Source organism: Dunckerocampus dactyliophorus, chromosome 3, assembly GCF_027744805.1.
Source record: "Dunckerocampus dactyliophorus isolate RoL2022-P2 chromosome 3, RoL_Ddac_1.1, whole genome shotgun sequence".
Taxonomy (NCBI): domain Eukaryota; kingdom Metazoa; phylum Chordata; class Actinopteri; order Syngnathiformes; family Syngnathidae; genus Dunckerocampus; species Dunckerocampus dactyliophorus.
In genome coordinates this window covers 12993726-13004966 of record NC_072821.1, presented here as the reverse complement: position 1 = coordinate 13004966, position 11241 = coordinate 12993726, and the positions used below count along the sequence as shown (strand labels likewise).

At 44.5% G+C, this 11241-nt stretch overlaps 1 protein-coding gene across 1 annotated transcript; it reads right to left on the bottom strand.

The window, feature by feature from the left end:
- Positions 1-4006: 4006 nt before the first annotated feature.
- atxn1l (ataxin 1-like) lies at positions 4007-10916 on the bottom strand. Its single transcript, XM_054770006.1, has 3 exons — positions 10776-10916; positions 6263-7446; positions 4007-5890 (listed from the first exon to the last, which is right to left on the bottom strand). The coding sequence occupies exons 2-3, from the start codon at positions 7322-7324 to the stop codon at positions 4490-4492; spliced, it is 2463 nt and encodes an 820-aa protein (XP_054625981.1). The 5' UTR covers positions 7325-7446; positions 10776-10916; the 3' UTR covers positions 4007-4489.
- Positions 10917-11241: the final 325 nt, after the last annotated feature.

Below are 11241 nucleotides of genomic sequence, written 5' to 3'. Positions count from 1 at the left end.
TTTTCTTTATACTTGGTTTCTAACGACACGATCACTGGGAAGCTCCGACAGTCACCTTTTTAATACAACACTTTTGGAAGAATTTTTTTAATGTTATATTAGATGTGTGGATAATATATTAGATTTCGAGAATAAAGTCGTAAATTCATGAGGAAAAAAAGGCGGAAGTTTACAAGAATAAAGTCGGAAATTTACGAGAAAAACAGCCGTAATAAGTAAAGCTCGCCTGAAGCAAGAGTTGCCTTCCTTCCTGAAGGGCTGTGCTCCATTTTCCCTCCGACACGTAATATTACGACTTTATTCTCGTAAACGTACAACTTTTTTTTTTCCCCTCGTAAATTTACGACTTTATTCCCAAAATCTGAGATTTTGTGTGGCCCTTATACTCCATCGTATAAAACGTGACGATGCTATCAAAAAATGTTTTGCTTAAGGATATGTGAAAAATCTCTCTCTCTTAACCTCAATTCAAACCAAGCTTACAAATGAAAGCACACAATTTTTATAATAGTTTATATTTGTATATATGTATGTATATATATATATATATAGATATATATATATATTATATTGTGTGGACAGAACATGATAAATGCAACATCTCCAAGTTAGCTGTAACAATAAAAATACAATATCTTTGTGTCCTTGAAAGTACATAGAACATAGAAAACAGCCAAACAAATAACAATAAAAATAACACAACCGCCCTAAAGTAGTTCACAAAGAGGTACAAATATACAGTACAAATCTAATTTATCCAAAAAGGGTACAAAAAAATAAAAAAAAAGCAAAGCAACAAAATAGAAATATTAATGCTTTGTTAAATTCAGGTAGGTGTGGGGTAAAAGGTCTAAGGGTGCACTTTGGGTGGACGACTCTATAAGGCTTCTGATAAAAGATCAATACGTATTGGTACGACCGTACGATATTAAAACTCACTATACAAAGTCCATACAACCTGGATTATATTTGAGGATTCAATGTTACATTTACATCTTTGCATATAGTTTGCAGATTTAGGCATTTCGGGCGAAAAAAAATAATTTTCACCTTTTTTTTTGTTTTCTTCTGTCTTTCAGTTGAACATCATATATAAAAGCAGTGTCATCTTTTGCCCCCAAAAAAGTACAACAAATGCATCGAAACTGGAAAAATACACAAAGCCGACTTCTTTAAAACTCGAAACCGTTCTATTTTGTTGTCCCCATTTAAAGAATAAGAACAAGTCACCTTTTCAACTGAACAAAGGGTCAAACAACAGGAAGTAGACCACCATCACCACACCCCATTCATTCACAGAGTTACCACCAGCCTGCCACCAGACTCCATTGACGTTTTTGCTGGCTGACAGACAAGCGCGCAAAAACACGAGCACGCGCGGCTTTTATTTCAGTGCTGATTTCCTCGCGGGGGCTAAATGTCTCTTTGCGAGACATCGGCGTACGCCGTATGGACAAAAGTATTGGGACACACCCCTCAATCAATTGAGTCATCAATCCGGGGCGGGGCTTGATGAGTTGAATATCGGTTCTTCATCTTGCCGGGACAGTATGGCCAGTTTGGGGAAGGCTGACGCCACTCGGGCGTGGTTGGGTGAGTTTGGGGCGGAAGAAGCCCATTAAAACACCGTTAAGATGCGCTACAATTCATTCACGGGTTAATGACAAGGTGTCCCAAAACTTTAGTCTATGCAGTGTTCGCCTCAAATACATTGACCCCCCCCCCACCCCCCACCACCACACACACACACACACACACACACACACACACACACACACACACACACACACACCTTACAGAAAAAAGCAAAAGTTAAGGCATCAGACAAGCGTGGTCAAAACGAAACAAATACACACAACCGGGATGTCCTGTTGTGACTCTTCAAGTTAAAGCGACAACACTGCCGACCAAGAGGAGACATTTAGTGCAAGTACTCACAGCAACACAAGGGCCCCCTGCTGAGCAAGAGGTAACGTCCCAAACAACAAAAACAAAAGTGGGAACAACACAACCAGCTGAGCATGACTGCATAGAAGACAACGCTATAGTGCTAACAGCGTGAACACGGTGATGTGATTATGCTGGTGGATGTCATGTGACCCACGTTTCACTCAAACCACACAGCAAGACAGCCAGCAGACGCTACAAAAACAACAACAAAAAAAGAAAGCACGAAACAATCCTAAAACATTTTTCAGTGGGAATGCGTGCGTGCGTGCGTGCGTGTGCGTGTGTGTCGCCTGATTACAAAGCTCCAAATGAGTCCGTGTGTGTGATCTAATTGCACTTCTTGTTATCGGTGAGGAAAGCGCAGCATTCATCTTGTTTGGCTTATTTGTAAACGCATCCAAATGCAAGGATCCAAACCTATTCCCTTTGTGAATGAATGAAGCAATGAAGAAAGCGCTGTGCTGTTGTAACAAAACGTAGCAAACGAGAATAAAGGTCTCAGTGTAAGGAGATGTCAGGTGGCTCTTTCACTTGGATGGAAATAGTGCATTGCCTTCAAATGTAACTTTTTTTGGGGTGGGGGGGGGGGGAGGGGGGGGTACTATTGCTTACATTTTGGTAGGTGAGCAAAGTCCACATTTGGTGCGTCCTATGCTCACCAGTGCATTGAAGAGGACAAAAGCTGTGTAAAAGGAGGTCTGTGTTGGCTTGCTAATCACGCTGGAATGCAGCATCTCTCTAGAGCAGGGGTCTGCGACCTTTTTCCACCGATGGGAACACTGACGCGATAAAAACAGCAGGGAGCCACTGGTGCTGTTGTGTACGTCGTAGGCACCGCTTTTTGCTTTTCAACCTCGAGTCGGCTGAACACGCAAACTTTGGAAAATGTGACCATCGCCCTTCTCAAGTGTAAAAAGAAAAGGTAAGAGCCACCAAACAACACTGACTCCTTCAAAACCAAGACACCGCAGTACAGTCCGACCTCGCTTTTTGTACGCTATACTTTTGGTACGATTCGACGACAAACACTGTGTGTGACAAACCAGTCCGTCTGCCCACGTATCGAGCACCCGAAAAACATCCCGTGCGTTGGTGACGTCGTCGCAATGCTTTTTTTTTTTTTTTTAAACTTAGTGCGACTGCTAAATAACCCACCATGGGGCCAAAGAAAGTTGCGAGTAGCAGCACTTTAACAAGGAAAGTGAGAAACTCTATTGAATTCAAGAAAGAACTCGTAGCAAAACACGAGTGTACAGGAGGTACAGGAAGTTGGCATCCACGGCAAGTCAACAATAAGGTGTGAACGAGCAGAGCTCACAAACTCCTTGTGGAGTGGGATTCCTCCTTCCAAACGATAACCTCACTACTGTGCGCTGCATTCATGCTCTGAACAACTACACGACTGGACATCAGCGAGTTACCCGAAAAAATGTAATTGTGTAGGATAAACGTGTGGGATCTTAGTTTTACTGTTCTTACTGTACTGCCTCTGAAGATGACAAGACTCTTCTAAATACCTGCAAGTCCAGCCTAGAACCTCATTGCAGCGATACATGTAAGACTAATTAAGTCACGGTGTGTAGTATGCTTTAGCTTGATTGAAATTTCCATTTCATTATGGAGCTGTTAATAAACATACACTATATCAAAATACATCTAATTCTTCTCTGCCATTTACCTTAATAAAATACAGTGAAAATGGGCATATTTCAGACAGTTGGAAAGGGTGATTAATCATGATGAATTAATTAGAAAACTGATTAACTGATTACAAATTTTAATCATTTGCCAGCCCTATTTTTGGGGGGGGGAGGGATTAATTGGACATGATTTCTTGTGGGAAAAATTGCTTTGGTTTTTGTTGGACGTTTTAGAATGGCTTGCTAACAACAACAAAAATAAAACGAGGTTTTAATGTTGTAATGTACATAATGCTTTGACCCTTTGGCTAGCTACAGGTAGCTACCCCTGCTCTAGAGACTAAGGCCCTTATTCCAGTCTGCTGGACTCATGCAAACACACAGAGCTTGGGGGGGGGGGGGGGGGGGGGGGGGGAAGAGAAAGAGTGTGTGTATAGACACTGATTGTTTCCTCACTAATTGGATTGTAAGACTTCTTTGTCATCGTCATGTGACGTACGCTGACAGCTAGCGCCCAACAACATATGTCCTTGTTTCTTTAAGATCAATGCATTTCAAAGAACAGACACAATCTCAGGAATGGATAAGAGATTATAGGGCTCCAAACGGAATCCGGTGTCGTCGAAGGCTTGTCCAACCAGGAAGTGCGGGCGTTCCAAATGAGGAAGTGGTGACAGAGAGGACAAACCTACTTAAGAATTCAGCATCGTGGGAAACCTCAAAGTTCTCCTTTGTGCTGAGCGGCACAGAGCCGGAACAAGATTTTTTTTTCTAGTTGAATGTGCAAAAATCTTCAACATTCTCAGGCTACATTCTCTTTTTTTCCTCTCCTTGTCATGACACCAACAGCAGGTCTCCTCCATAGTTGCTACCAAAAGACGATGATGTTGATGATGATGCTACTTCCCTGCATTAGAGCGTCCCTCAATGGACAGTTTGACCTCCTGGGGGATAAACGAGGGCCGGATGTGTCCAGAGGCGCTGATTTGAGGACATGAGCCTGTCTCCCCCTTCATATTGTATCTTTGGAGGCCAGGAGAAGACCAGCGCCTGTGAGAAGCACCCAGCATGGCCCCCAAGGCAGAGGCGTCTGTGTGCAACTGGTAGCCGCTCTGACTCCTGGCGTGCTCACCTGAGGTCCTACTTGGTCTGACAGGGGGGTCGGGGTGACCGACGCCCCCCATGTGTGTGGCTTCTTCCTTGTCGCCCATGTCTTTGTCGGCATCCCTGGTCCTGTCTCTGTGCATGCGCTCTATCCTGAAATGAGCCTGAGGAGGACGTGACTGCTGTGGGGCAGGAGGCCCCATGAGCTGGTGACTGGGTTCTGACGCGGTGGTGGTTTTGCTCAAAGTCCTGGACAGGTTCTGCTGTTGGTGGTGGTGATGGTGTTGCGCTGCTTTCTGCTGCTGCGGTTGCTGCTGCAGGGTGATTGACACGCACACGTCACCTACTTGCATCTGATGGCAGGCCAAGCCGTAGAGCTGGGTGGTGCGCTCCGGGCTGTAGGACGACCAGCCTTGACCAAAGACAAAAAAGGGGTGCTCCGGGGGGACGTCAATGGTCACTTTGCTCTGCTGCTCCCCCACGGTAAAGTGGAGAGTCACAAGGCCAGGCCTCTGCTGGCTAGCACGGATGTCCACAACCATGCTGGAGTCAATCTTGAGCCCCCCGCTCAGCTCGGCGCTCCGCACAAAGTCCTGAGTCTGCAAGTCCTCCACACGCTTCAGCTCACCGGTGGCCAACTGAATAATGGCTCCCTTCATGAAGTGCGATGGGTTACTGGAAGCCGGGACAGGGACGGTGTTGGAAGCCAAGGCCTGGGTCACCTCAGCAGGAGGCTGGACAGCAGGCTGCAGCTGCTGAGCTGCCACTGGCTCGCCCACAGCCCTCTCAGGCAGGCACGCTCTGGATGAAGGATCTGAGGCTTTAAAGATGGGCTTAGGAGAGCCATCATTAGCCTGTGCTGGATAGTGCTGCTGTGCTGCTGGAGGCTGATGCTGTGGGTGATACTCCACAGGGATTAACACTGGCTGCCCGTTGGCTAACATGACAGCATGGGCAGGCTGCCCTGGTTGTTGTTGTTGTTGTTGCTGCTGCTGCTGCTGGAGACCTGTCACTCTGGGGTCACTGTAGCTCACAGATTGGGCCATGTATGCAGCACGGCCAGAAGTGGTCTCTCCATGGACGTCTCTCGCTCTCTGGACACTCTGAGAGAGATTCAAAGGAGCAAAGGAGACCTCTTTGCGCCCTCCAACAGCACTTTTGCTGGAGGCCACCAAACTACCCACCACCTGCTGCACCTGGAAAGATATAAAATAAACTAAAATTACCCTATATAACTGAAAGCTAATTTTGAGGCTGTGTGCAGTCCTGATTAGCAGCAATCCAGCATTTTTAGCAATAGCATCGGGTCCTTTCCTAGACCTGCATCACCAAGCTGTATTTATTAGCTACTGACAGTCGTTTTCAGATGTACTGTATAATGCAGTCCAGTTGTACACCACTACTAGCAAAATACACCACAAGAAACATATTCTAACATGGAAACCTCTTTATTATTTTAGGGTAAGGCTAATAACAAAGAAAGAAAAAAAGACACCTACATTTAGCTGCCATAGTCTGTCTTGAGTCATAATGGAAGACCATTGTTACAGATGACACTTCTGACTCACCTCCAGGTCACTGTCTGGAGTGCTGCGCTGCCCCGGTGAGCTCAGCCTGCGTTTCTGGTTGGACTCGTGTGCTGCAGAGATGGCCGCTCCCTGCTGTAGACGTGCATTCCTGCTGGGGTGGTCCAGTGTGACCTCTCTGGCCACTTGCTCCTTAACCCTACCATTCATCTCTGGCTCCTTTTCCAGCAGCCCACTGTGGGGGTCCTTGGAGGAGGAGGAGGAGGAGGAGGAGGAGGTGGTTGTGGTGGTGGCTCTGGCGGCACCCTGAGGGTGATAGAAGACCGGCATTCCCCGCGAGCTGAGCTCTGCGGCAGACAGGACTCCGACAGTACCGAGGTGCTGCTGGGTGGTCTGCTCTGAAGGCAACATCAGTGGGACGCCGCTGGAGGCTGAAACTTTGGCAAAGGTGTGAGCGGCTACCTGAGCCTGTGGAGGAGGGGAGACCACACCTTCTTGTATGACAGACGGGTACGGAACGAGGTGGGCCTGAGTGATGGCGCCAGAGGGGGAGATTAATGAACCAGGGACGAAGCCGGGGGGAAGAGCGTAGGGTACTGCGGCATACGGGGAGCTGACAAACTGCAGGGAGGAATGAGGGAGCTGGGTGTAACCCAAAGGAGGATAGGGAAGGCCTGGATGCTGCAAGAGAGGAGAATGTAAAGTGTAGGCTGGGGAGATGTGGCTTAACACTGGGTGAGGACTGGTGGGCGAATATGTAACAGATGGCAGAGCCACTTTATAAAGCATACTGTATTGGTCTACTGGCACTGTTGGTATGCTCTCAGAAGTGTCCACTCCATAATGAAGTCCTGGCTGAGCTCGCAGCCACTCTCCACCCTGAGAGTCACTGTTGGCTGCAGAGTGCTGGATGGAACCCACTTCATCCTCTCCAACACCACTACTGCCACCACTGGCACTGCCTCCTCCTCCTCCTCCTCCTCCTCCTCCACCCAAGACCAAGCCCACTCCCGCTGTCCCTGGAGCTCCACTACAGTTACTAACAGGGAGGTCCCTCTTCTTAGGAGGCAGGCACTCCTGGTTGCGCTCCTGAGCTGGTTTCATTGCAACACCCTGACCAAGAATGTATGTTCACTGTACGGCACAGGAGCTGAAACTTGCAAGTCAGTCGGGCCGCACCGGAACCAGCTCTGAAATCATCCAGCTGACTTCGGCTGATGGCTCTCCTGAGTGGGGGGAAAGAAAAAAAAAAAGATAAAAATGAGGATAGCAATTCAAATACCTTCTTGTTGCATGACATTTCCAGTTTATGATGTCCATGTTCAGTTTATGGGTTAGGATGGTAAACCTGCTCCCAAACTGATGTAATGCTTTGCTTGTTGTAGCATTAGCAATTATGGTTTGCGTTGCAACATACCGTGATAATAAATACATACTTAATCCCTTGTCAAACTTCCATGAGGAGATTTTTTTTGAGGATGTCATGATATAAGAAAATCTGCCACTACATTGTCAATAAAACTACACTCTACATGCGTACAGAAGTACAGTTGTCCATCGCCACTTCACGGTTCATATTTCACACCTTCCGTCCATCACGGTTTTTAAAAAATATATATAAATCATGCTCTTGCATGGTTGAATACGGCCTATTATTAGTCAAATATATGCCTATTTAAGCAAAGGTTACGTATTTGTTGCCTACATTAAGCATTTTCGAGCATAAAAATGGCTAAATGAAGTACAGTGCAACCACCCACAGCGCCATCTGAGTTAAGCAAGCCATAGCACGCGTTAGTGGCAGTCAATCTAAAGCGGACGCTGTCCCCACACACATGCACTTACAATTATCTGAAAGGAGGCTGCTCATAATGTCGACGGTCAAAACAGTCCGTGATAGTGAAAGCATGTGTGTGATTGAGAGAGCGCGCGTAAAAACTAAATTCACTTGTTTTATTGGAGGGAAGCACGCCAAGATGGAGGCTGGTTCGCGTACCATAACATTATTTCGCCGATCTGACTGTAAAGGCTCAGCAGACTATGTATTAGCATTGGGGAGAATGTATGTCATGTGGAGAATAGTGTGCGTTTGCGTGAAAGTCGCATGAAAACCTCTACAGATCACGACGACTACAATAACGTAACGTCAAGAGCTTTGCTAGTCTGTGAATCACTTGAAACAATGCTGTTGCTAATATCAATGTGGAAAGAGTCCGTGATTGTAGAAGCCTCTGTGTGTGATTGTGAGAGAGAGTAAGAAATTCAATACAGTCTTGTTTTGTTGCAGGGAAGTACGCTAAGATGAGGGCTGACTAGCTTTAACATTAGCTCGCCTGCTCTAAACGTATAGAAAAGTTACTTTATTTACTGTGGAAACATTTCAGGGAGCTATTTAAGTTTATTTAAGTTTTTAGTCAACTTCTAAAAGATGCTTCTGATTCTAGGAACTATACTCTTCTGGAGCTATTTGTCTATTTGTTTGGTTCAATAAACGTGCTTTAAGCAGTTAAACAAAGTTAAGTGTTTGCATTATTCAACATTTTTATGTCAATTTTTTTTTTTACACTTTTACAACAAATAAATATCAGCTCCTAGTATCGGTTATCGGCTTCCTGAACTACTAATGATAGGTATCGGTCCTGAAAAACCCATATGGGTCGATCTCTAATCAGAAGTGAAAAGGTTGTATCAAGACACCCCTACTATTAAGTGCAATACTTACCATGCATCTGTATTTAAGTGTCCAATATCCAACGTGTAATTGACCTGATGCAATAGTTTAATTACACTGTATTAGTACTTCCACTTGGTTTTCAAAGTGTGGCACAGTGAGCCTCCCCTCAGAGAACATAGCACGGTTGGGGCCGCCCCTACTCCCAAAAAAGCAGATTTTCTGAAGCATATTTTGTTGAGTCTTCTGCCTTAACCCCAATTCTGGATACTCTCTCACTATAAGAACCAAAAATCTATTCACTGTGGCTTTGACGTAAAGTAATTTGACAAAACCTGATGATACACTTGCAGTCCAGTACTCTGGTCCTGACCAAAAATCGGTGGTCACTTTAATGCTTTCTGGTTTGCGACATGCATCAAGTTGCACATCGATTGGCCGGTGTATACTGTATGTACATTGACCTCAAAACATGACGCCTTCCACGTCACACGCACACGTAGGACATTCCTTTTTACCACCTTAAGTGTAACAAAGAGGTTATAAATGATATAAAGACATAAAGCTTCATGGAGATGTGGTGCAAGAAGACGGCGTTTCCGACGACTTAATCGAACTGTAACGAGCAACAGTGCCCCTTTGTTGAAAAGAGCCATGCATGTTTATAACCACTGTATTCAACATTCTGGGCTTACATTTCATTCCATTTTATTTTTGGATGATTTTCACTCAGGTTTCTGTTAGGTGTTGCTATGCATCGTCTGGCATCGCGTGCATTCGATGACATCATATCCGGTGTTTTGCTCCGTTCCGTATACGTTCACACTTGCGGACCGAGACCCATCTCTCAGGCGGTCTCAGGCAAGCCTGTTTTGTTCGGTCCTTTTGGTCCTGTTCACACTTGACCAAACAAACTGTACGAGCAGCGCAAACTGACTCTAGACAGTTTTAACAGCACCAAAAAAAAGTGTCAACACCCCCAAAGACGTTTTTGCAGTTCAATTGCTGATTACTGAATGAACCAGCAGTTTACAATATTGAACTTTTAACTTGTTAACAATTATTCAAGTTGTACGGGATACAGAATTTGGGTTTATTATTACCTGCAAGTTATAACCATCAAACTTTTTCAGAAATATATTCTTGAGATATTTCACTGTGTATTGTGAATCTATAGAATATAAGACCACACAATCAGAACGCACATCCATACTGTAGGCTTGACATTACTTATTTCACACACACCACTATTTCAGTGCTACATAACTACATGGTCCATGGCAAAGTAGAGAAACCTAACGTATTAACAATGGAATCATTATAAGTACTTCTTGAAATACAAAAAAAGACATCTTCTGACAGTCCTATATTATTACAACTATGTTAACATAATTGCATCAATTTAAGGGAGAATGCCGTCATGATCGAGCCAGCAGCGAAATCATGGGAAGGACACGTGAATGTGGTAAAGTCATTAATGTGGAAGTCAAGCCAGGAAATAAAGTGTTCCCAGCAGACGTTCCACGGGCTGACCACAGTCATCCAAAAAGTCACTTTAACTCCGTTACAACACGGCGCCTCCAACAAACACGGTATACCGTTAACTAGTGAATACAGCTAGCCAGCGACAAACACAAATTAAGAACCGTTTTGTGTTGAAACAGTAAATGCGGATGTTTAAAATGTGTTTGTTCGAGGCCTCTTGTTTATTCTCGTCATGTTCCACTGGACATTAACGTAGAGGTTCCGGCTAGCTAGCTGCTCTGCTAACACTGTTAGCTCAATGAACTCCAGCCCAGTTCGACTCATATCTCCTCAACAACTGCTATGGTAATGCGTACTACGTATTAGACACAGCGGCGCGGACTACGAAGGCCGACTTACCTCCAATTGTCATCGCGAACAGACGTTGTTGGAGGGGTGTGGGGGGAGAAGATAAGATGAGAGATGTCTGACAAAAATCAAGGCTCACAAGTCGAGCCCACCTCGAAGGCCAGCCGAGGCGCTCACCGATGACGTCACTGGGTTGATTCAATTTCATTTTCATGCGATTTTACACTGGATATATTACATTTATGCTGCGTTATGATTTTCATATTTAGTCAAAAGTAACATCTAAACAAGAAGTGCACGTTGTTCATTTATGGCGTCACGCTTTCCATTAATTGCATCCTAAACATTACTTGTTTGGTAACGGGAAGATTAAAAAAAATATATATACATATATATATATATATATATATACATACATACATATATATATATATATATATATATATATACATACATACATACATATATATATATATATACATACATACATACATATATATATATATATATATATATA

Excerpts from the sequence above, each read along its gene's own strand:
- atxn1l (XM_054770006.1), bottom strand. The coding sequence starts at position 7,324 with ATGAAACCAGCTCAGGAGCGCAACCAGGAGTGCCTGCCTCCTAAGAAG. Across the intron at positions 5,891-6,262 it reads CTCCAGACAGTGACCTGGAG|GTGCAGCAGGTGGTGGGTAG; the intron begins GTGAGTCAGAAG and ends ATATCTTTCCAG.